The sequence below is a fragment of the Coregonus clupeaformis genome, chromosome 37 (assembly GCF_020615455.1).
Source record: "Coregonus clupeaformis isolate EN_2021a chromosome 37, ASM2061545v1, whole genome shotgun sequence".
NCBI classification, from domain to species: domain Eukaryota; kingdom Metazoa; phylum Chordata; class Actinopteri; order Salmoniformes; family Salmonidae; genus Coregonus; species Coregonus clupeaformis.
The window spans coordinates 16,966,288-16,993,291 of NC_059228.1; the positions used below are offsets into that span (position 1 = coordinate 16,966,288).

General features: G+C 43.5%; 1 protein-coding gene across 3 annotated transcripts in view; it reads left to right on the forward strand.

Moving 5' to 3' along the window:
* Positions 1 to 27,004, forward strand: part of LOC121553695 (testican-2) — a 68,893-nt gene that overhangs the window by 40,092 nt on the left and 1,797 nt on the right. For all 3 annotated transcript variants that reach the window (XM_041867009.2, XM_041867011.2, XM_041867012.2), the window contains 7 exons: positions 11,202 to 11,316; positions 13,339 to 13,444; positions 14,156 to 14,255; positions 14,382 to 14,519; positions 15,586 to 15,804; positions 16,714 to 16,776; positions 25,765 to 25,902. In XM_041867009.2, coding sequence (XP_041722943.1) covers positions 11,202 to 11,316; positions 13,339 to 13,444; positions 14,156 to 14,255; positions 14,382 to 14,519; positions 15,586 to 15,804; positions 16,714 to 16,776; positions 25,765 to 25,902 — 879 coding nt within the window. The remainder of the gene's footprint in view (positions 1 to 11,201; positions 11,317 to 13,338; positions 13,445 to 14,155; positions 14,256 to 14,381; positions 14,520 to 15,585; positions 15,805 to 16,713; positions 16,777 to 25,764; positions 25,903 to 27,004) is intronic.

Here is a 27,004-nt window from a genome sequence, read left to right on the forward strand (position 1 = left end):
GAGCGACAGGCCAATGAAGTCATGACATCCAGGTTGCATCCCAAATGGCACCCTATTCCCTATATGGTTCACTACTTTTGACCAGAGCACTATGGGCCCTGGTCAATTATAGTACACTGTAATACAGTGCCATTTGGAACACAGCCTGAAGTTGTGTCCACGACCATTGTGTCTTGATTTGCAGCTCAAATAAAGTGGTGGGAATGGAATGGCTGAGTCCATTAGTACTGCTATATCTCTCCGAGCTTAATTAGTGGGTAATTATGACTTCCTGTAGAGGGCTGGAGAGAGAGGGGGAGAGGGAGAGGGGGGGAGAGATTCTACTTTCTACTACAGTTTTTTCTTGCTGGAGTCCATTTTGTGGCATTGTATTTTATAACGTTATCAATAATTGAAATATCAAACAATGCTGTAGGAATTGTTGGAGCTCTCATCTTTAATATAACTGATCTTTCTCTCTCTCTCTCTCTCTCTATCACCCTCCCCCATTCTTCTTCTTCTCTCTCACACACACTAATGTCACCACTTTAGCAGCTCTCTTCACTGATCTGCTTCTCTCTCTCTCTAGAGGGGAAGAGAGAGAGAGAGAGAGAGAGAGAGAGAGAGAGAGAGAGAGAGAGAGAGAGAGAGAGAGAGAGAGAGAGAGAGAGAGAGAGAGAGAGAGAGAGAGAGAGAGAGAGAGAGAGAGAGAGAGAGAGAAATGGTGAAAGGGAGAAAGGAAAGCGATGGAGAGATTTGTCCCTCTCAGACATCTGCATAGTCAGTGTGATAAAAGCCAACCAGGCTGAGCAGGTTGGCTTTTATACCCCTTTCATACACAGACCAGAATTCCACTAATTGACCATGCCTGCATTTTATACCAGCTTTTTCGTATATCAGAAAGGGGTAGGGGTTAAAATACATGGAAAAATAAAAGCCACCTAAAGACCGAGTTATGATTCCTGCATTTTCAGACCCTGTAACCAAAACACAGGTGTCCGGGCTGTATGAATGGTTCTCTGCTTTTTTGCAGTTAAATTCATTAACACTTCCATTGTTTAATCCCTCCCTAATTTAAACTGCAGACAGCCCCCATGGTTTAACAATACCCCCACCCCTCCCAATTGACCAGTTATCCACTGACATGTATAAAAGGGGTATACCTGCAAATAAGTGGAAAATAAGGGGCTGTTTGAAAGGGGGTCATACAAACATTGCCTTATATTTTTTTACAGGTAACATACCACATCTTCTGTCTGAAATGGGTGTTATTGGTTGACCTGGAGGCAGCTCTGCAGAGTGGTCACTAGCTAGCACAGCCACAAAGTGTGTGTGTGTGTGTGGTTCTGTGTATGTGCGTGTATACACACTCATCTGTGTGTGTTCATAAACTACATGATTTCTAAATACACTGGGTATACAAAACATTAGGAATACCTGCTCCTTTCAGGACATAGACTCAATATTAGGAAGGTGTTCCTAATGTTTTGTACACTCAGTGTATATCTGAGTCATATCGCCATATAGCCTATCTATGTCCTGGGAAAAGCAATATGTGATAGCTCTGATGACATTAGTAGCAGAGAGTTTGTAAACAGAGGATGAGAGATGATGATGATGAGGCAGTGGACTGAGTTGAGCTCACCGTTCTCCAGTCCCAATCTGCAGGGATTAGCCTGGTGATAATCTGGATTAGGCTGGATTGCGACATGCAGGCCTAATAAGGAGAGTTAATAGCAGCACGCTCTTATGACATAACAAGGAGAGAGAAGGAGAGAGAGAGATGAAGGGAGAAGGAAGGAGTGAGAGATGATGTGAGGAAGACGCAGAGGGAGAAGAGGGGTGAAGAGTGGGAGACTGAGGAGAGAGACAAAATACAGAGTAGAGGTGGAGGCAGAAGAATAAAGGAAGATGTTTGTTTAAAGAGCGAGGGAGGGACAGAGGGGTACTGAGAGGGAGAGAGAGTTCTCAGAAATATAGCAGATTGAGCTACAAATCACATACACCTTTCAAACCAAGACGTTTTTCCGCCAACTTTAGCATCCCGTCAACATTTTGCAGACTTTTCTTTATATCTGAAAGGTAATGCCGGCGACAAAGCCCGACCTAGTCATGATTCTGGTAATATATTTAAAAGTCCCACCAAACCCGCAATTTAAACGTCACCTTTCATTTTACCGTGAGGCATGGAGGTGGAAACATCATTCTTTGGGGATGCTTTTCTGCAAAGGGGACAGGACGACTGCACTGTATTGAGGGGAGGATGGATGGGGTCATGTTTCGCGAGATCTTGGCCAACAACCTTTTTTTTTTTTTCTTTCACCTTTATTTAACCAGGTAAGCCAGTTGAGAACAAGTTCTCATTTACAACTGCGACCTGGCCAAGATAAAGCATAGTAGTGCGATAAAAACAACAACACAGAGTTACATATGGGGTAAAAAAACATAAAGTCAAAAAAATACAACAGAAAATATATATACAGTGTGTGCAAATGTAGCAAGTTATGGAGGTAAGGCAATAAATAGGCTATAGTGCAAAATTATTACAATTAGTATTAACACTGGAATGCTAGATGTGCAAGAGATTATGTGCAAATAGAGATACTGGGGTGCAAAAGAGCAAAATAAATAACAATATAGGGATGAGGTAGTTGGGTGGGCTAATTTCAGATGGGCTGTGTACAGGTGCAGTGATCGGTAAGGTGCTCTGACAACTGATGCTTAAAGTTAGTGAGGGAGATAAGAGTCTCCAGCTTCAGAGATTTTTGCAATTCGTTCCAGTCATTGGCAGCAACCTCCTTCCCTCAGTAAGAGCATTGAAGATGGGTCGTGGCTGGGTCTTCCAGCATGACAATGACCCGAAACACACAGCCAGGGCAACTAAGGAGTTGCTCCGTAAGAAGCATCTCAAGGTCCTGGAGTGGCCTAGCCAGTCTCCAGACCTGAACCAAATAGAAAATCTTTGGAGGGAGCTGAAAGTCCGTATTGCCCATCGACAGCCCCGAAACCTGAAGGATCTGGAGAAGGTCTGTATGGAGGAGTGGGCCAAAATCCCTGCTGCAGTGTGTGCAAACCTGGTCAAGACCTACAGGAAACGTATGATCTCTGTAATTGCAAACCAAGGTTTCCGTACCAAATATTAAGTTCTGCTTTTCTGATGTATCAAATACTTATGTTATGCAATAAAATGCAAATTAGTTACTTAAAAATCATACAATGTGATTTTCTGGATTTTTGTTTTAGATTCCTACTCTCACAGTTGAAGTGTACCTATGATAAAAATTACAGACCTCTACATGCTTTGTAAGTAGGAAAACCTGCAAAATCGGCAGTGTATCAAATACTTGTTCTCCCCACTGTATGTGTGTGGAAAACATTTAATCACAGGTAAAACATTTAACTTGTTTACTATAGTCCATTTGTAACTCCACTCACTACTTGTAGCTGTATAGTCCATTTGGTTGTTGTTGGTCTTGGCTAGCTTACTTAATGTTCCGGTTGGTAGCTAGCTAGCACTCACTCACTCACTTACGTGGCTGCTAGCACCGTCATGAAAAGGGGCATTGAGGGAAGCCCTACAATATTAAATTTTTCTAGTAATGAGAATGCTCTGGAGCAGGCAATGTTTAAAAGTTATCTTTAGACATACATTTTTTACATTTCAGTCATTTAGCAGACGCTCTTATCCAGAGCGACTTACAGTTAGTGAGTGCATACATTTTTCATACTGGCCCCCCGTGGGAAACGAACCCACAACCCTGGCATTGCAAACGCCATGCTCTACCAACTGAGCTACACGGGACCACATGTACTTTTCTTAAATGTAGTTTTGTAATTGACTAAAATAAGCAGACAACAAGTTGAGTTTGAAAAAGGGTCAAGTTTTTGTTGTGAGGCAATGTGGTGTAACCTAGGTTACCACAGGTTGTTTTCCCCACAGGCAGGCGTTCTATCTAATACGGACTGGGATTATAAAAGACGAATGCCAACAAGAATGTGGTAAAACTTTGGCTGTATAAGCGGACCATATAAACATTGCCCAGTTATTTTTTCAGGCAACATATCGCAAAGACTGTGAAAAGTGTTACAGTCAGTCCAGAAACTAGACCCCCATCAGACCGCAGCACACAGAGCCTGTTGCTATGGAGACATCATCATTGTGTTACAGGCAATTCTTTAATCCATGGAAGCCTGTTAACACTGGGCTAACCACCTTATGCTATAATACAACACACAACGCAACTCCAAGCCTTTCAGCGGCAGTATTGTGGCTGCTGCTATACCAACAAGATTTATTTACAATGTTTTCTATAAACGTGAATTATGTATTTTCTATTTGCATTTATTTTCGTATTTCTTTAGCGGAGGTTAAATCCTCTAAAGAAGTCAACAGACGGTTATGCAGTCGACTGTAGGGCATAGGCACGAGTCAGACATAGATTTACCTTTCTTTTTTCCTTCTCTCTTTCCCGCTCTCTCGCTTAAGGGCCAAGTTGGAAGGCAGCCTGCTCTGTTCTGATTCTGCTGATGCATTAGTGTGAATTAGCTGTGGGTCGAAGCATCAAACCAGCCTGGAGGAGAGAGGAACAGGGGGAAAGAGAGAGAGAGAGGGGGAGGGAGAGCGGGGGAGGTAATAGAATAGAGAGAGAGAGAGAGAGAGAGAGAGAGAGAGAGAGAGAGAGAGAGAGAGAGAGAGAGACAGAGCGAGAGAGAGAGAGAGAAGAGAGGGAGAGACAGAGCTAAATAATACGAGGGAGGTTTGAGGGACAGAGAGATAGATACACAATCAATGCCAGCAACAGAGTGTGTAGCTGACAATTGGAGAAAGACCAGTTGATGACAGACTGATAGGGTGATGATCAGGCTGGATCATTACCATGACTCTTCTTTGGCACTGTCGTGTGTGTGTGTGCGTGCGCACAACAGGCCCGTGGCTGACGAATGGGGGTGTATTGTTTTGGGATTTGATTTTCAAATCTGATATCTGTGGGTTTGCTATGATAATCCGCTGATGATCTCTGTATTACTGATTTAGTCTTCTTCATCCTACCTGTCACCGAAGGCATAGATACCGTATAAGATGACTATACATGTGAATACAGTATGTCTCTGTGCATCACAACATCTGCTCCAATTGTGCCATAAGAGCTGATTTGAAATAGAAGAGAAGGAATGAGAACAGAGAAAAGAGATTCTGTCATGAGAATGCTTGAGATTGAGAATGAATAATAATGTCAAGGAATTTATGTCCTGCTAATTGATAAAGCACTCAGTGGGAGTGTGTTGTAAGGACACAGTTGCCTGCAGTAATGTATTGATGGATAGCGTGGGTGTATAGAAGTGGGGGGAGGGAGAGTGTGTGTTATCCGGTTCAGGCTTGGCGGGCCTGTTAGGAATCTGCAGAGAGTAGTGACGTGAGTGTGTGTTTGGTGCTGACACAGCCTATAGCATTAGCCATTAGCTACCTCACTGTGATAGATGGGATGAGGGAGGGATGCTAGCTAGTAACTAGGCACGCAGGCTCTTTAGCCTAGCACTGATAATCGCATTGCCTTTTCCCCAATAAAGCTAAGGATGTATTTACATTGACTTATAAAATGTGTTGCCAGCTCCATCAGGTGATTCCTTATTCTACATATCGGAGATGCATGTTTGTTCTACGTACCATATTTATAGCTGGTTTGTGTTTTTCTTCATGAATCTTGTTCTGGAGGCAGCTCTGCAGAGTGGTCATTAGCTGGCACAGCCACAGTCATAAAATCTGATTTTTAACCTAACCCTATCCACACTGTTAACTCTAATGCCTAACCCTAACCTTAAATTAAGACCCACATTTTGTTTTGTTTTCATTATTATTTATTTTACAATACAACCAATTTTGACTTTTCAGCTGGCCCATCTAGAGGAAATCGCTCAGTTCTGCCTCCAGGACAAGACTCATCCCAATAAACGTCAACCTGCATATTTATATCTGAACATTCCAAAATGTTGCATCCCTACTCTCTCACTCCTCTCCTCTGAGTGAGGGACACCAGCAGCTGATAAGTGTGGTGGCTGATTGAGGAACCAGCCACACCTTTAATTTATCCATGAGGTTCAGCTGTGTTCAGTCACAAGCCAGTGGGCACGTTTCAGGCTGACTACTTCTAGCTTAAGGTGCTGGTGAGGGCGTGGATATGAAGTTGCTTCTCCTCACGGCAAAACAGGTAGAAGAAAGACCATTCTAGATTGTCTACAAAGATCCATCTAGAACAGGGTTTGCCAAACTCGATCCTGGCCCCCCCGGTGCACATTTTGGTTTTTGCCCTAGCACTACACAGCTGATTCAAATAACCAACTCATCATCAAACTTTGATAATTTGAATCAGCTGTGTAATGCAAATTGACACGTCAGAAAACAAGAGCAACACGACCTCACTGCCTGGAACACACCCATTGAGCGAGCGCCTTAAAAGTCCTTCAGCTAGACCTGAGAGGTCATATAATTGAAAACGTCTGGACCTGAAGAAGTGTTTAATGTCTCAGGAAACCCATTATAGCTTGTAAGGATGTTTTCCTGCTACCATTGATGACTGTGTTCCTGGTCGGGTATCATGTCTGAGGAAATGAGACTGCGTCTGGCTCCTTGCCCTGAGGAGGAGTGTATTTCATATGGCCAGATATGCTCTAAAAAGACCATTCTACATCAGGCTGTGAACATATCATCCATTGATTAATCATAGAGTGTAGATATGTTTTGGGTTTATAAAGATGTTTGTGTTCATTCCTTTTTGTTTATTTTATCTCATAGCTTCATGTGCACAAATTCTCCTCATACACAAGTAAAACACATTCTATAGTTTTGGACTACCGCCATCTTACAAGATGATGTTTGGCCTACTTCTCCACCATCAGACGTGTACATAGCTGCATTGTTTACCAAACCAGGTCGTTATGTCAATCTACAAAATTAATGTTAATGTGATGCCAGCTCTGTCTTTTGTAGGTATCAGATTGTCAACGATTCTATTTACATGTTCAAGGACGGTCGTGGAGGCTGGAGGATGGGCTCATTGAAATGGAATGGAATCAAACATGGTTTCCATATGTTTGATGTGTTAGATACCGTTCCATTTATTCAATTCCAGCCATTACAATGAGACCATCCTCCTATAGCTCCTCCCACCAGCCTCCACTGGTGTAGACATCTCAGAAATTGAAACCAGTTTGTCCACAAATAGCAGAGGGAATAGTAGGAAATCAATATACCTTACTCATGAAGAAAAAACCTCCCTCCTCCTATAGATCTTCCTGTCTTTACCTTATTGTGTGGTTCCCTCCCCATGCATCTGATACAACCCTAGGTGTTAACTTTAGCCACATGCTCAATGCAACACAACCTCTGTTTGAACATTGTTATGTGGTAATGCACCTACAGTAAAAAGCTTGTTTGCGTTCCACCATTAGACATTAAATAATAAGAAAAAAAGAACACGCCCACATTGAGAGAGTCCTGCCCCTTCACCTGGGAGCAGAGGGGTGCTGTAATAGGCACTGTTTGATGGCCATTTATTTACCTCAACGAGCAGATGCTCTGAACCAGGGGTGTCAAACTCATTCTATGAAGGGCCTAGTGTCTGCAGGTTTTTCTTCTTCTATGGTATAAAGGCATTTGCAACAATTGGATTTGCGGGTGGATAATAAGGATCCCAAAAAGGAAATAATGTGTGTAAAAAATAAGTAAAATATCATACAAACTATCAAAAATGAAATTAACTGAACAAAATCAACCTGCTTTTCTGTAAAATTACAAACTCTAATCAGGTCCCTACACAGGCTCAGAAGAACATTTCCTAGCGACGGTAGTCCTTGCCATGCTTCTGCCGCAAAGTCTTGGAGCCCAAAAAACGTATCGGCTGCAGATATGATGTCCAACTTCTTAGACACTTGTGCTGTACAATTAATCACTGTGACTATAAATGCTACGAAATTCACCTTTACAAGGAGTGTATCCAGAACACTTGACTGACTTTAAACATTAGCAACTGGTTGCAATGCATCCACCGCCATATATTCTTCAACACTGTGGCTTCTTGCCCCTTCGACTCGCTTCACCGCCTCCACATAGGAGATCTGCTGTACAACCCTGATCCTTGACACCTTGACCTCTTTCACCCTAACAGGGCAGTTGCAACATTTTCCATTCACAGATTCTTCAATACCATACTTCTCCCGTCTGCAAACATTTGACACATGACCATATCTTTTACAATTCCCACACTGTAATGGTTTGTGCAGAAATGCTCTCGCCGCATACCTCACATATCCAAGCTTCACATGTTCAGGTAGTCTCCTCAATCATCAATATCGATAGGCTTTTCTCTTTCCTTCCATTTACCATACGGGTTAGGCGACGTGCACTGACCATTCTTGGGATTTTCTGAATAAGGTACTCCTCATCTATATCTAACAATACTCCAGCTATAACTCCTTTGTCAGGCGCCCTTCTCCGAAGAGCTTAATTCAATGGGTTTCCAAGGCCGAGCAGCCGCACACAAGCCTAAGATCACCATACGCAATGCCAAGCATCGGCTGGCAGTGCCCATCATTTTGGAATGAGATGTTCGACTAGCAGGTGTCCACATACTTTTGGTCATGTAGTGTATCAACAGAGAAATACTTTTTAACCAAGTTTTACTATCCATTTCATGGTGTGTATTAATAAGCCTAAACAACAAGGATATTGATGGAGAATGTTGGAAGCCATCTTACAGAAGGTTAGGTTGACCTAATACTGCCTCCAAGAGATGTTCCAAAAAGGCTATTAATTCAGCAAGAGATGCGCTAGAAATTGTGTTTAAAGACTGTTTGCAGAAGAACTTCAGTAGTGGAGTGTATTTATACTCCCAAAGTTGTACACTAATACTTTTTATATACTTTTTACTTTCCATTTTTATTTTAGATTGTAGCTAAATTTTGAGTTGAGTGTTAATAAAGTTGCTTTTAATTGTTCATTATCATTGTTTGTTTCTTTCTGTATCTCTTACCACACACTTTAACCTCCATCATGTACACCTTTATTTAACCTGGCATTTCAATTAAGAACACATTATTATTTACAAGGCTGCCTGGACCTTCACACCTGGGCCACACACACCTCATACACACAGGTAAAACTCACAGTCAACAGTTTAGACTACCAACATCTTACTGGCAATGCTTATTGTTTAGCTAAATACTCAAACATCAGACATGTAAAACTGCACACTACCACAATCTGACATTGAAATGCTTATTGTCTGGCTAACTACTGAGTAGTGATGTACATGTGAAAGGCTGTACGGTGGAACGTTTAGGTTTTTAGGTTTTATTTATTCGCACCAAAGAAAAGAAGTGAAAGACAAAACAGTGCAGATAAAAACAAATGGTAAAAACATTGTGCAGGTGAGTTTGGAAGCTCAAAAGGGCGGATATGAAAACCACACCATAAATATAAGTACAAAAACAAAACCTTGGTTCAATCAGTTAAACAAAGCATATTCATTATAATTGTACATGATATACTCAGTATACAAGAAAAAACATGTTTGATTATGTGTGTGAGTGTGAGAGTTACATGGAGGGGATTATTGGGTAGCTTGGTTCATCAGGCTGACTGACCCTCAGTCTTCGCTTGAAGTTATTGAGGGATGATGAGGTTTTGGCAATGTGAAGATAAGAATTCCAGAGTATGGGACCTCTGTATCTGATAGAGAATTGACTATGTGAGGTGTGGCAGTGGGGAGGGTAAAGTTTATCGCAGTGTCTTGTGTTATATAGATGTATTTCAGAATTAACCTGGAAGAATCCATTGAAGGGTTTAGGTAAACTGTCTGGGAGGTATGAGTATTTGTAGATGAAAGTGTATAATTGGCGTACATTAATGTCGTAAATAGACAAGATATTGAGTTTCTTAAACAAAGGTGCAGATGGAACCAGGTAATTAGAGGTGGTGGCTAGTCTTGCCAATGTATTTTGTATGAGTAATTTAGGTTTAGGTTTTTAGGTTTAGGTACAATGCATTCGGAAAGTATTCAGACCCCTTGACTTTTTCCACATTTTGTTACGTTTCCCTCATCAATCTCCACATGATACCCCATAATGACAAAGTGAAAACAGGTTTTTAGAAATGTTTGCAAATGTATTAAACATTTAAAAACAGAAATACCTTGTGTGTCATGTGTGCGGCCCTTAATGATGCTGCGGCCTTCCTCTGGCACTTTTTTGAGTAAATGTCCTGGGTGGGTGGGATCACGGTCCCAGTGATGTACTGGGCCGATTTCACCCCCTGCTGGAGGGCCTTGTGGTCTTGGACGGAGCAATTCCTGTACCAGGCCGTGATGCAACCGGTCAGGACTCTCTCGATGGTGCAGCGGTAGTATTTGGAGAGGACCCTGGGCAAAATGCCACATTTCTTCAGCCGCCTTAGGAAGTAGAGACGTTGTTGCGCCCTCTTGACAAGAGTGGTGGTGTTGTTGGTCCATGACAAGTCCTCGTGATGTGGGTGCAGAGGAACATAAAACTTGTGACTCTCTCCACTGCAGTCCCGTTGATGTGGATCGGGGCATGTTCCCTCCTCTGCTTCCTGAAGTGAACAACTCCTTTGTTTTGCTGACATTGAGGGAGAGGTTGTTGTCATGACACCACAATGCCAGTTCACTTACCTCCTCCCTATAGGCTGACTCGTCGTTGTTGGTTATTAGGCCTACAACCGTGGTGTCGTCAGCAAACTTGATGGAGTTGGTGTCGTGCAAAGCCACGCAGTCTAGAACCAAAAAGGGTTCTTCGGCTGTCTCCATAGGAGAACCCTTTGAATAAACCCTTTTGGTTCCAGGTAGAACCCTTTTGGTTCCAGGTAGAACCCTTTTGGGTTCCATGTATAACCCTTTCCACAGAGGGTTCTACATGGAACCTAAAAAGACTTCTACCTGGAACCAAAAAGGGTTATCCTATGGGGACAGCCCAGAACCCTTTTGGAACCCTTTTTTCTAAGAGTGTGCCCGTCAGGAAGTCCAGGATCTAGTTGCTGAGGGTGGTGTCCAGACCCAGGGCTCTGAGCTTGGTGTCGAGCTTTGAGGGAACAATAGTGTTGAATGCTGAACTGAAGTCAATGAACAGCATTCTCACATAGGTGTTCCTCTTGTCCAGATGTGTTACGGCCGTGTGAATAGTGATGGAAATGGAATCTCCTTGTCTTTCCACAGATGTTGACACCACCAAGGACCCCTGTCAGAAGGTGAAGTGTAGCCGAAACAAGGTGTGTATCGCCCAGGGATACCAGAGGGCTGTGTGTGTCAACCGCAAGAAGCTCGAGCACAGGTGAGTGTGTGTAGCCCCCAGGCAAGATGGTTGGCGATTCTGACTTCACATGCACTCAGAGATAGATGCGTGAACACACACTCACCACACACACTAAACACATGCGTGCACACATACTCATGTAAGCACTCATGCGCACACCATCACATACAAACGCACGCACACACACACACACACACTGTGGCCTCCAAGGACTAGCGATTGGTATCATACCCCAGTCAATGGTAATTCTAAGGTTAGTGAATGAAATTCTACTTCTATGGTTAGTGCCCTAACAGTAAAGTGTGTTTTCTTAATAAATCTCTCCCTCATTACAGCTTGATGTTTAATGACACTGCTGTGTTGTAGACCACAGGAGGCTGCTGAGGGGAGGATGACTCATAATAATGGCTGGAACGGAGTGACGTTCCAGCCATTACCACAAGCCCGTCCTCCCCAATTAAGGTGCCACCAACCTCCTGTGCTGTAGACAGATGATTAAGCACCTCTAGGTGTACTGGTACAGTTACTGTACGTTGCTAGCTCTGTAAACACCCTGTGGTTGTTGTGATAGCATCCTATGGATGGATCCTCAGGACATGTCTGTGGATGTGTTACCAGGTAGAAAACTTCCATCAAACTACATTATCCTAACACAAGCTTTCACAAAATATCATATTGTCACGCGCTGACGTATGGAACTCTTGTTTGTTGAGTCAGGGTGTGGGAAATCTATGTTGTATATTCTATGTTGATGTTCTAGTGATTCTATTTCTATGTCTGGCCGGGTATGATTCCCAATCAGAGGCAGCTGTCGCTCATTGTCTCTGATTGGGGATACTTAGGTAGCCCATTGCTTACTGTGTATTGTGGGATCTTGTTCCGTGTAGGCTTGTATGTGTATAGCCGGAGGACTTCATGTTACGTTGTTTCTTGTTTTGGTTGTATGTTTATTGAGTTAATAAACATGTATGCTTTTCACGCTGCACCTTGGTCTGACCCGTCTCTCAACGATCGTGACACATATAAATATGTAGATTTATTATGAGATAGAATTCGAAGCCAAACTGATGTATGCAACACATTTCACTGTAATGTTGCAAGTGGAAAATACACTGAACAAAAATATACACGCTACATTTATAGTGTTGGTCCCATGTTTCATGAGCTGAAATAAAATGTTCCACATGCACAAAAAGCGTATTTCTCTCAAATTCTTTGCAGAAATGTGTTTATATCCCTGTTAGTGAGCATTTCTCCTTTGCCAAGATAATCCATCCATCTGACAGGTGTGGAATATCAAGAAGCTGATTAAACAGCATGATCATTACACGTGCACCTTGTGCTGGGGACAATAAAGGCCACGCTAAAATGTGCAGTTTTGTCACACAACGCCACAGATGTCTCAAGTTTTGAGGGAGTGTGCAATTGGCATGCTGACTGCAGGAATGTCCACCAGAGCTGTTGCCAGAGAATTTAATGTTAATTGTCATAAGCCGCATCCAACGTCGTTTTAGAGAATTTGGCAGTACGTCCAACTGGCCTCACAACCGCAGACCATGTGTAACCACGCCAGCCCGGGACCTCTACATCCGGCTTCTTCACCTACGGGATCGTCTGAGACCAGCAACCCGGACAGCTGATGAAACTGAGGAGTATTTCTGTCTGTAATGAAGCCCTTTTGTGGGGAAAAACTCATTTTGATTGGCTGGGCCTGACTCCTAAGTGGGTGTGCCTATGCCCTCCCAGGCCCACCCATGGCTGCGGCCCTGCCCAGTCATATGAAATCCATAGATTAGGGCCTAATGAATTTATTTCAGTTGACTGATTTCCTTCTATGAACTGTAACTCAGTAAAATCGTTGAAATTGTTGTATGTTGCATTTATATTTTTGTTCAGTATACATTATTGTAGCCACCAAGCCATTGGAAGCATTATAGAACCTCTTTGTCCTCTGTGTCCTAAGTAAAGCAGCCTGCTCAACTACTCTGTGTGTGTGTGCGTGCGTGTGTGTGTGTGTGTGTTTGCATGTGCGCTCTGTAGACTGAAGCAGCCCGCCCTGAGGTCTCCTGAAGGAGGATGTCAGCCCTGTCCCATCTCCTCCTCTGGTCCTGTGTGTGGCTCTGACGGACACAACTACGCCTCACAGGTACAGCAACACATACACACACACATAGTGACAAGTCACAATTTTCAAATATTTCTCTCAAATTAGCCTTTAGATTAATCGAGCTTAGTCATTTAATTTCCCTTTTCCTATTCAACATATCATTCTCAACAAGGTCAGAGACAGACAAAGCATAAATCTATAGAAACACATGGGAGATATGCGTCACCACAACAACCCTCTGTTCCTCTGAGGCTATTTATCACAGCCCTTTGTCTTTGGGTTGTATATCTATGGAGGCTGTCCACACTGTTAACCTCTAACTATATCTGTATATCTCTGGAGGCTGTCCACACTGTTAACCTCTAACTATATCTGTATATCTCTGGAGGCTGTCCACACTGTTAACCTCTAACTATATCTGTATATCTCTGGAGGCTGTCCACACTGTTAACCTCTAACTATATATGTATATCTCTGGAGGTTGTCCAAACTGTTAACCTCTAACTATATCTGTATATCTCTGGAGGTTGTCCACACTGTTAACCTATAATCTGAATATCTCTGGAGGCTGTCCACATTTTGAAAACCTCTTACTGTATCTGAAGCATTATGTACAAGCTCTAGATCCAAGAGAAACAAGAACACAACAGCCGTGTTGTAATTCACTGATAATAAACACAAAACACAGAGAAACATAGCCTGATAAGAGGTGTGTGCGTGTGTGTGTGTGTGTGTGTGTGTGTGTTGCAGTGTAAACTGGAGCAGCAGGCGTGTCTCACAGGGAAGGAGTTGACTATGAAGTGTTCAGGTCTTTGTCCTTGTCCAACCACAGAGACAGAGGTCAAGCATGGTGAGTACACACACACACACACACACACACACACGCACACGCACGCACACGCACGCACACACACAAAACTGCAATGCTATACAATAATTCCCCCCCCCACTCTATCTCTCCCTCTCTCCCCCATAGAGAGTTGTACAGGGCAGGACCTGTCTGATCTGGGGGACAGGCTGAGGGATTGGTTCCAGCTGCTGCAGGGCAACGCTAAGCTGAACAACAACAGCAAGACTGGAGCCAGCAACACAGCAGGGGCTAACTCTGGATCAGGTAAGAGATAGATGGTACAGGTTCAGAGCCTGTGATTTAGCAGTATACTCCTCTCCCCACTGCAGGTCGTGGTTCAAACACAGCTTCAACCCTTTAATCTGGTTATCCCACCTTATCTGTCATTTCATAACTGTCTCAATAAAGTAAAGTAGAGTTAGTATAGGGCCAGCACTACATCACATAAGAGTTAAATAGGTCCAGCACTGCATCAGGTAAGAGTTAAATAGAACCAGCACTGCATCAGGGAACAGTTAAATAGGGCCAGCACTGCATCAGGTAAGAGTTAAATAGGGCCAGCACTGCATCAGGGAACAGTTAAATAGGGCCAGCACTGCATCAGGTAAGAGTTAAATAGGGCCAGCACTGCATCAGGGAACAGTTAAATAGGGCCAGCACTGCATCAGGTAAGAGTCTAATAGGGCCAGCACTGCATCACATAAGAGTTAAATAGGGCCAGCACTGCATCACATAAGAGTTAAATAGGGCCAGCACTGCGTCAGGTAAGAGTTAAATAGGGCCAGCACTGCATCAGGGAACAGTTAAATAGGGCCAGCACTGCATCAGGTAAGAGTTAAATAGGGCCAGCACTGCATCAGGGAACAGTTAAATAGGGCCAGCACTGCATCATGTAAGAGTTAAATAGGGCCAGCACTGCATCAGGGAACAGTTAAATAGGGCCAGCACTGCATCAGGTAAGAGTCTAATAGGGCCAGCTCTGCATCACATAAGAGTTAAATAGGGCCAGCACTGCATCAGGGAACAGTTAAATAGGGCCAGCAACATGTCAGATGCAACATTGTGTATATTCTCATTTATTTTCAAATCTAATGATATTTGGAGTTACTGTAATCCTGACCTCTACCACTGTTATGAATATTTGATCTGTCTGTTATAACTAATTCCTCCTCCCCTTTTCACTGTGTGTGTGTGTGTGTGTGTGTGTGTGTGTGTGTGCTTGCATGTGCGTGTGTGTCTGAACATGTGTGTGCTTGCCAGCTTGTGTGCGTGCTTGTGTCTCTGTGTGTATCTCTCTGTAATATGTGTGTATCTCTCTCTCTGTCTGTAGTCCTGGACAGGAGTGTGGTGGCTAGCTGTAAGGACTCTTTAGGCTGGATGTTCTCTAATCTGGACACCAACAGTGATCTGTATCTGGACCAGGCCGAGCTGGCAGCCATTAACTTGGACAAGTATGAGGTCTGCATCCGATCCTTCTTCAACTCCTGTGACTCCTACAGGGACGGGAAGGTGTCTACGGCCGAGTGGTGCCTCTGCTTCTGGAGAGAGAGTGAGTATACTTTGGGGAAAGGGGTGTGTCTGTGTGTGTGTGTGTGTGTGTGTGTTTGTGAGAGTGAGGCGACAAGGTCTGCACCGTTGCCTGGTAACTCTGTTTCTGGAGAGAGTGTGAATATGGGGGATATTGTTTGTGAAAATGGGGGGTGGGGTGCGTGTGTCCGTTCGTGTGTTTTTTCCATATGACCAGGCACTCAGAGTTCACTAGGTATAACAACCTCTATGTCCTCTCCTCTCTCCTCTCTCTCCTCTATCCCCTCTCTCCCCTCTCACGGTCTATCACAGTATGTCTTCCCCCTAGTTGTTTTTAGTTGCCCAGTGGTGGGGGAATGGCCACCGTGGTGCAGTAACAACATCACTGTAGCTTGTTGCCAGGATGGTCCTCCCACAGCTCTCACAGATTGTGTCTGTCAGCCAAGCAGCCGGCCAGAAACTAGACAAGGCCTGTGTTTACCATTGGACCCATGGCTGGAGCCACTACCTGCGTCCCAAATAGCACCATATGCCCTATATAGTGCACTACTTTTGGCCAGAGCCCATGAAAGTAGTGTGCTATATAGGGGATAGGGTGCCATTTTGGGTACAGCCTCTGTCTCTAGTCCAAATCCACTGCATACCCTACAGAGGGAAGAATGTGAAGTGGCATATAAATCATGTATCATTTCAATGGGAGATTTGTGTGAATGTTTGACAGATTTTCTATGCCTATCTGAATTTTCTACGATTTGGCCAGATGATTTCAGAGCTTCAGAGTTTAGCAAAAGACTTACCAATAAAAGCTCAACCCAATGTATTTGTGTGTGTGTGTGTGTGTGTGTGTGCGTGCGTGCATGCGCACGTGTGCATTAGTGTGTGTATGTGTATTGGAGTGATGTACTGAAGCGTTGGTGTCTTTCCCCCTCAGAGCCCCCCTGCCTGGCTGAGCTGGAGAGGATCCAAGTACAGGAGGGAGGCAAGAAGAAACTGGGTATTTATTATGTATTATCTGTTCCTGCATGATTCACATCCCAGATGTACATGTGGGCTTTGAGTTAGCGTATCCTAGCGGTTAAGAGCGTTGGGCCAGTAACTGAAAGGTCGCTGGTTTAAATCCCCGAGCTGACTAGGTGAAAAATCTGATATGCCCTTGAGCAAGGCACTTAACCCTAATTGCTCTGAATAAGAGCGTCTGCTAAAATGTTAATTTAATGTGACAACGTGATAACGTGAAATCATGTGGTTAAACCAGTGTTTATGTGCACTGTGTGTGTGTGTGCATGTGTGAGGTTTTCTAGTTTGCGTGTTCGTGCGTGCATATCGTGGGTGACTGTGTGTGTGCTGCAGACTTGACTAGGCTGTGTATCAGGACTCTTAAAGGACACAGAGCTGGCCAGAGTATAGGAGAAACTCTGCCATTCTGATACTCGCACACAGTTCCATTGAAAGCCACTGACTCAGGGACAAGAGGGCTGCCTCAGCTGAGATAAATATGCCCCAATGCAACATTAAGTTCACATTATTTACAGTAACCCTTTACACTTGTGGAAATTGGCCTATATGGATAGGGATACAGTCAAATGCTTCTTACAGAAGAAATATGAAAAGCACATGCGTAACCATGGTAGTAATTAAAAGGGAACAGTTTAAAGATAATGGGGAAATGATTAGACCAAAGGTGAGTACACAACAGTTTACCTGACACAAGACTGAATCCAAACATTACACTGTTGATTTTATGTGGATTTTACATTTACTGTTGTTTTCGCTGCATTTGTTGATAACAAAATCAGAAAATACTCTGGATACATTCAGGAGCTTAATATTAAATGTGGGGTAGGAGAAACATACAACAAAAACATTTAAAGGGTTTGAGTGAGAGGACTAACTGGTGTCTCCAAGTGGCCACACACCTCTCCAAAGTGTGCACAGTTCCTAAGTCATTTCAATGCACTTTTATGACTCAAAGAGTCTTCAACTATAAGGTGCTTGTTTGAGCTCTCCTAGCTGTGCTGTTGAGGAACTAGAGCAGCACACTGGTAGTTGTTTTATTTGGAACACAGCCCTGCATCCCCGCCTTTACACAATTACTGTTGTTGTTTACGCAATCCAAAATGGTCCATTATAAATCACAATCTGGGTGGGCATGATTTGAAAGCTTGCTATTGCTTTCAAAAGGCAATTCAGAGAAACGGATGGTAATTTTGGTGCACATAGAAAGGAGTCATGAGTGCATTCAGATGCGTGGTCTGTGGAAAATGTTCTCCACAATAGACAAACATAGGCTCATTCTGTTTAGAACAACCCAGGGTATGACGCCATGTCATCTTGTACCTATACATCAAACATAGTGATCATAACATTGACACTGTATATGACATGAGTTTTATGATATGGAATGTGAAGTGCACATTTGGACTCACAGGGTGTTTGTATGACATCAAAGCGGTATTTATTATAATCCTCAACGTCTCATCTTTCAAAATACATTGAGTAATCTTAATTTACAGCATTTCCCTAACTCAGACATAATTATTTTGGCAAAAGTTGCCCAATTACCGGAAGGGATGGGCCCACTTCTTGTCGCACGGTGCTCAAGTTCAGAATGGCTGTCAGTCAAAACCCATACAGCGCTGTTAAGCACAGAGCCAGAGCTCTGACATCATGTATAGCATGTTACTGTACAGCCATTACGTTCCAATTTAGGCAGTTATTAGTGCCCAAGTCTGCCATTTTCAACCCGTATACAGGTACGAGTGTAAAGGGTTAACACATTTTTCACCTTATTCTGCATTTACTTAGATAGAAGTGACATTCTATCCCAATTTCATCCCTTTTTGGGGAGCAATTTCTGTTCCTCAGTAGGATGCTGATAAAAGAGTGGTGCATATCTTATATTATAATAACCTACAAATAAATGCTGATATACAGTGGGGGAAAAAAGTATTTAGTCAGCCACCAATTGTGCAAGTTCTCCCACTTAAAAAGATGAGAGAGGCCTGTAATTTTCATCATAGGTACACGTCAACTATGACAGACAAATTGAGATTTTTTTTCTCCAGAAAATCACATTGTAGGATTTTTAATGAATTTATTTGCAAATTATGGTGGAAAATAAGTATTTGGTCACCTACAAACAAGCAAGATTTCTGGCTCTCACAGACCTGTAACTTCTTCTTTAAGAGGCTCCTCTGTCCTCCACTCGTTACCTGTATTAATGACACCTGTTTAAACTTGTTATCAGTATAATAGACACCTGTCCACAACCTCAAACAGTCACACTCCAAACTCCACTATGGCCAAGACCAAAGAGCTGTCAAAGGACACCAGAAACAAAATTGTAGACCTGCACCAGCCTGGGAAGACTGAATCTGCAATAGGTAAGCAGCTTGGTTTGAAGAAATCAACTGTGGGAGCAAATATTAGGAAATGGAAGACCTACAAGACCACTGATAATCTCCCTCGATCTGGGGCTCCACGCAAGATCTCACCCCGTGGGGTCAAAATGATCACAAGAACGGTGAGCAAAAATCCCAGAACCACACGGGGGGACCTAGTGAATGACCTGCAGAGAGCTGGGACCAAAGTAACAAAGCCTACCATCAGTAACACACTACGCCGCCAGGGACTCAAATCCTGCAGTGCCAGACGCCCAGGCCCGTCTGAAGTTTGCTAGAGTGCATTTGGATGATCCAGAAGAGGATTGGGAGAATGTCATATGGTCAGATGAAACCAAAATATAACTTTTTGGTAAAAACTCAACTCGTTGTGTTTGGAGGACAAAGAATGCTGAGTTGCATCCAAAGAACACCATACCTACTGTGAAGCATGGGGGTGGAAACATCATGCTTTGGGGCTGTTTTTCTGCAAAGGGACCAGGACGACTGATCCGTGTAAAGGAAAGAATGAATGGGGCCATGTACCGTGAGATTTTGAGTGAAAACCTCCTTCCATCAGCAAGGGCATTGAAGATGAAACGTGGCTGGGTCTTTCAGCATGACAATGATCCCAAACACACCGCCCGGGCAACGATGGAGTGGCTTCGTAAGAAGCATTTCAAGGTCCTGGAGTGGCCTAGCCAGTCTCCAGATCTCAACCCCATAGAAAATCTTTGGAGGGAGTTGAAAGTCTGTGTTACCCAGCGACAGCCCCAAAACATCACTGCTCTAGAGGAGATCTGCATGGAGGAATGGGCCAAAATACCAGCAACAGTGTGTGAAAACCTTGTGAAGACTTACAGAAAACGTTTGACCTGTGTCATTGCCAACAAAGGGTATATAACAAAGTATTGAGAAACTTTTGTTATTGACCAAATACTTATTTTCCACCATAATTTGCAAATAAATTCATTAAAAATCCTACAATGTGATTTTCTGGATTTCTTTTTCTCATTTTGTCTGTCATAGTTGACGTGTACCTATGATAAAAAATTACAGGCCTCTCTCATCTTTTTAAGTGGGAGAACTTGCACAATTGGTGGCTGACTAAATACTTTTTTCCCCCACTGTATTCTAAAGTGTCAGTGCTTAAGTCTCAGTAATCTTGTAAAGGTGAACTAGTCCAGATTCATAGCATGTGTGTCCTTGTTCTCTAGTTATTAGCCAGCCCTTTGGTGCAGCAGTAGTATGCTGACCATAGAATATTAGAAATACATTGCCATTCTATTTCTATGGTGCTGACTACACAGTTATTCCACTCCATCCCATGCCTTCTCAATGAATGGATTTGTATTCATGGAATAGGACATTTGAAATTGGCTGCAGCAAACAAATGCTGCATACATAAAGTATAATTTAAGCTACACTACACTTACACTGACCGTGATTAGGTATGATGGTTCGCCAGAACGTATAGCTGACTGGCCTAAGTAAGTCAAATTAAGTGTATATGATAACCTACACACATCATCAATTCAAATGCTTTTTAGATATGGATATCTGGATTCAACAGAATGAATGAAGCAAAACCATAATTCACAATGACAATTGTTTTATTTACAAATAGCCTGGTTCTCCAACAAAATGATACAAAATAATAAGCACCAAAGAAGGCAAATAACAACAACAAAAAGGCCTGAATGAACAATGCAGTAAGGACCCGTCCAGTGCAGTGCCATGGGGAGGTATGCCAGTTTAAAGGTGCTCTCTGTTCTGAAGTGTTGCATAGCAGTCATAGCAGTGTGGTTGAAGGTGGCGATGCCTCTCAGATACTCCTCCAGTGGTTTATTCTGGTAGTCCTCCACGAGTCGCTTCAATTCCTGCTGCCGGCTGCGCACGTGACACAACTTTAGTGGATGTAGAATACCAGCGAGTTCCTGCTCCCTCTGTAGTGACGTCCTATGTTGTTGTAGTTGCAAGGCATTGAGGAACTGGCAAATTGTGGGTTGTGTCACTGTAGTATCGGTAAGACGCCCCACAAACGACTGACACCATCCCTTTGTGACGTTATTGGTCTTCCCCATGTCCTTCAGGACAGCATCGTAGTAGTTCCACATTTCTGTAATCAAAAGATAGAAACATGTTAGACACCCATTTGCTGTTGTCATCAACCTTGTTGCAATAGCCTATCATACTAACATTATACTAACATAGCATATTATACTAACATTATTATTAGTATATAATTATTAACCTATTTGTAGGGCTTATTTGTTAGCCTATTTAGTGTTATTAGTAGTATAACATTGCGTGGCCCAATAACATTATTGGCCTAAAGACATCCAGACAAGGACATACCTATGGTAAATTCCGGTGCTCTTCTTTGGCTTCTTTGACCCTTTCCCATCGGGCGCCCAATCCATGTGTCCTCAAAGTCGGCCACAAATGTGGACAACGCTGGGTCCTGAAAGACCAGAGTTTCCTCCATCTCCTTGAAACATCTCATCATATCAGCGGACGGGACAAATGCGAGCGTGTGGAGCATCTAGAGGGCGAAGTCGGGGTCGCTGCTGTACTTTGATGCCACCTTAGGACAGCGGGACAGTTACCCTCTGAAGAGTGGACCCAGATGGAAGAAGCAACCCCGGTTGTAGACACCCCGGAAACACATTCTTGAAGGCCTTTACGGGAGCTGCTGGCTCGAAGTCAGTCAAGACAGATTCTGGCTTCAGATCCGGGTTCAATTTCTTCAGTTCCTGGAACGCACAACTGTATGCAACGAAAAGAAAATAGGATGTTAGATTGCATTTCCACCTCAAATATATATTTTTTAAATTAACTTAATTTATGTTTTTGAATGCATCACTCCCTGAAACTACCCATTTCCACTAGCATTGCTACGTTCTCCAAAAATGCTAGCCAGATTCGTATTGTTATTCTGGACCTTCCTAAATAACTAGCTAACACACATTCTAAAAACTGTTGGGAGGAAATATCCACAGCCCAGGGAAGTCGAAAAGAAGCAAAACTATCCTTTTAAAACAACATTAATATGCTAGTAAATGATTATACCTAGGCCTACCTCAGACCTATCGGGCAGCATACTAATGGCTGCTACAAGCACAGTCTCCTGTCGCATATCCCGTCAATATGTGTCCATCCCAAGGATGGTGTACACCTGCTGGAACGGAGGTGGGACCTTATTGAATGTTCCATTGGCAAACCAGTGCTCGCAGTCACACATTAATTCCAAGTTGTCTTTAGTTGTGAAGATCAGAATCCTGTCTGGGCCTGGCCCACTGTCGTGCTGAAGAAACAGCTCTCCATGATGTGTAGTATGGTAGATCTCAGGTATGACCAGGTTGGAGAGGGTTGCCGGGCCTCCCCCCGTCGTGCTCCCCACCTGAGGGATGACTGGATCCACTTCAGGGGTGACAGGATTGGGGAGACTTGCAGGTCCAACCTGGTCTCCACCAGCTGCCATGCCATGGCTCCCAGGGACTGTAGCCGGTACCTGCATCTGCTCTTCTTTGTTCTTTTGCCTGTGCCTCTGTATACAGATTTTGAAGTTATTTTCTGAGGGCAAATCATGCCTGACAACATCTGACATGGCCGGTGTAGCAGACTCCAAAACGTGCAGTGTGCTTTCCTTGGTCTCCAAACTCCTCTTTTTCATGTTGTTCAGTACAATAAAATAAAATAAAATAAAATTGTATTTGTCACATGTGCCGAATACAACCTTACCGTGACATGCTTACTTACAAGCCCTTAACCAACAATGCAGTTCAAGAAAGAGTTAAATAGTCCGGGTGGCCATTTGATTAATTGTTCAGTAGTCTTATGGCTTGGGGGTAGAAGCTGTTAAGGAGCAATTTGGTCCTAGACTTGGCGCTCCGGTACCGCTTGCCGTGCGGTAGCAGAGAGAACAGTCTATGACTTTGGTGAATGGAGTCTTTGACAATTTTTTGGGCCTTCCTCTGACACCACCTAATATATAGGTCCTGGATGGCAGGAGGCTTGGCCCCAGTGATGTACTGGGCCGTACGCACTACCCTCTGTAGCGCCTTGCGGTCAGTTGCCGAGCAGTTGCCATACCAGGCGGTGATGCAACCGGTCAGGATGCTCTCGATGGTGCAGCTGTATAACTTTTTGAGGCTCTGGGGACCCATGCCAAATCTTTTCAGTCTCCTGAGTGGGAAAAGGTGTTGTCGTGCCCTCTTCATGACTGTCTTGGTGTGTTTGGACCATGATAGTTTGTTGGTGATGTGGACACCAAGGAACTTGAAACTCTCGACCCGCTCCACTACAGCCCTGTCGATGTTAATGGGGGCCTGTTCGGCCCGCCTTTTTCTCTAATCCACGATCAGCTCCTTTGTCTTGCTCACATTGAGGAGAGGTTGTTGTGTCTCTGACCTCCTTCCTATAGGCTGTCTCATCGTTGTCGGTGATCAGGCCTACGACTGTTGCGTCGTCAGCAAACTTAATGATGGTGTTGGAGTCGTGTTTGGCTTTGCAGTCGTGGGTGAACAGGGAGTACAGGATGGGACTAAGCACGTACCAGTGTTGAGGATCAACGTGGCAGATGTGTTGTTGCCTATCCTTACCACCTGGGGGCGGCCGTCAGGAAGTCCAGGATCCAGTTGCAGAGGGAGGTGTTTAGTCCCAGGCTCCTTAGCTTAGTGATGAGCCCTGTGGGCACTATGGTGTTGAACGCTGAGCTGTAGTCAATGAACAGCATTCTCACATAGGTGTCCAGGTGGGAAAGGGCAGCGTGGAGTGCGATTAAGATTGCATCATCTGTGGATCTGTTTTGGCGGTATGCGCTTCCGGGATGATGGTGTTGATGTGAGCCATGACCAGCCTTTCAAAGCACTTCATGGCTACCGACGTGAGTGCTACGGGGCAGTAATCATTTAGGCAGGTTATCTTCGCTTCCTTAGGCGCAGGGACTATGGTGGTCAACTTAACGTCAACAAAACAAAGGAGATGATCGTGGACTTCAGGAAACAGCAGAGGGTGCACCCCCCTATCCACATCGACAGGACCGCAGTGGAGAAGGTGGAAAGCTTCAAGTTCCTTGGCATACACATCACTGACAAACTGAAATGGTCCACCCACGCAGACAGTGTGGTGAAGAAGGCGCAACAGAGCCTCTTCAACCTCAGCAGGCTGAAGAAATTTGGCTTGGCACCTAAAACCCTCACAAACTTTTACAGATGCACAATTGAGAGCATCCTGTCGGGCTGTATCACAGCCTGGTACGGCAACTGCACCGCCCACAACCGCAGGGCTCTCCAGAGGGTGGTGCGGTCTGCCGAATGCATTACCGGGGGCAAACTACCCGCCCTCCAAGACACCTACAGCACCCGATGTCACAGGAAGGCCAAAAAGATCATCAAGGACATCAACCACCCGAGCCACTGCCTGTTCACCCCGCTATCATCCAGAAGGCAAGGTCAGTACAGGTGCATCAAAGCTGGGACCGAGAGAATGAAAAACAGCTTCTATCTCAAGGCCATCAGACTGTTAAATAGCCATCACTAGCACATTAGAGGCTGCTGCTCCCTATTGAAATCACTGGCCACTTTAAGAAATGGAACACTAGTCACTTTGGTAATGTTTACATATCTTGCACTACTCATCTCATATGTATATACTGTATTCTATTTTATAATATTCTACTGTGTCTTAGTCCATGCCGCTCTGTCATTGCTTGCCCATATATGTATATATTCTTAAATGTGTGTGTATTGTGTATATGTTGTGAAATTGTTAGATATTACTTGTTAGATATTACTGCACTGTCGGAGCTAGAAGCACAAGCATTTCGCTACACCCGCAATAACATCTGCTAAACACGTGTATGTGACAAATAAAATTTGATTTGATTTGCTTGAAACATGTAGGTATTACAGACTCGATCAGGGAGATGTTGAAAATGTCAGTGAAGACACTTGCCAGTTGGTCCGGGCATGCTTTGAGTACATGTCAGACTGCTATCTGCTTTCCGTCCGGGATGTGGTTGTGGTCTCCCGACAACTGGGAGATAACCACGAGTATGAGTACGAATTGTACTCTGTACATTTCCAGAAGGATATGTTGGCCATATCTCATTCTTTTCTGTAGGTGTAGCCCCCATGCACCAGGATTCTGTTTCCACGCACAGAGAGGACAAAGTTAGGTTCCATTGTAGCTCCTTCTTGGGGACCTCCTCATAAATGAATGACTGCTGAGGAAAGGGGTGCTATATTTGTACAAAATCTTGGGGTTATTAGCATACCAGTGATTTGCAGGTCTATTGTTGGACTATCAAGTTCCAAAACTGCAGTTTGTTTTTACAATCATGTGACAAGTAGTTTTTTTTTTCTATGTTTAAAAAAAATATTCTAATACAAACCACTAAATGTTTTCTTAAATTAATCAAACCATAGGATCATTAATAGTCTGTAATACAAACACTAATTATTTTATATGTAACAGAGTAGGCTATGATAATTTAACATCACATACACCAAAATGCAAACATATATTTATTCTGTCTAAAAAAGCATGTGTGCCTCCATATGTAATATCATCTTTGTGTGTGTGTGTGTGCATGTCAGGCTTGTTTATCCCTAGCTGTAATGAGGATGGATACTACAGGAAGCTGCAGTGTGATCAGGCCAGGGGAGAATGCTGGTGTGTCGACCAACAGGGAGGGGAACTAGCCAGCTCCAGAATCCATGGCAACCCCGACTGTGGTAAGAGACAATCAGGGTTCAATTGCTGAACCCCCCTGGCACACACTCAGTATAGAACCCCACTCACATACTTAGTAGGCTACAGACCACCACACACAATCAGTATTGATACCCATACACAGTTAGCAGACACTCTTATCCAGAGCGACTTACAGTAATGAGCAGTGTTGTGTTCGAGATCACCTAAGGCGAGACAGATTCAAGACCAAGACCGGAGGAAATTGAGTCCGAGTCAAGACCAAGACCGGAGGGGGACAAGGGGTCCAAAACCGAATCAAGACCGAGACCAGAAAAATGCGAGTCCAATTCAAGACCATGATTGTAATTTTGTCAAATCACCACCATAATAAGAGTTCAAAATATCCAGTATTTCTGTGTTCATATTTCAGAAGAACATATGGATTCTTTAGACATTTAGAATGGTGAAAAGAATGCATGCTGAGGGCAAATAGAGCCAATCTACAAATTATTACTAACCCAAACACAGTGGTGAACAATGAGGGTATTCTATGAAGGGCTAAGGATTTATAAAATAATAATAACAATAATAATTTTTATGATATTATTCTTTTCAATTATGTTCTGATTGAATCTCTTCAGTTTTTGTTGGAAAGGAAAGGGTTAATGCTGAAGATAAAAAAATATCCAATCAGGATTTTTCTTTGGTCATCTCTTGGGAGATAAACCTATCTAGCTATGTAAGTCAGCCATTGGCTAGTCCATCAGAAACTTGATAGAAGGCATCTGCCATTCAACTGTTTTAGGGCAAAATGTTGGAGTGACAGTGGAATCAACCAATCACATTTTGACTTGTAATGGGTGGGACCGTCTTTACACGGTCTAGCTAGTTATCTTTTGTTGTAGCCTAGTTTGCAGCGGCTGCAGCAGGTGTTATCGAAGAGGATGTTGTTGCTAATTTGTTAGCTTCTCCCTTTTCATTAATAGCTTTAAACAAGAAGTTAACCTTTTACTGCAGTGGGCTAAATCAGGGCCACACAGAGTGGTTCTTGGTAGTCTTAAAGAAATCTACTTTGAAACAAAAGTATACACCTCACACACATGGTTATGGGCTTACAAAAAAGAAGACACCTGTACGATGTCA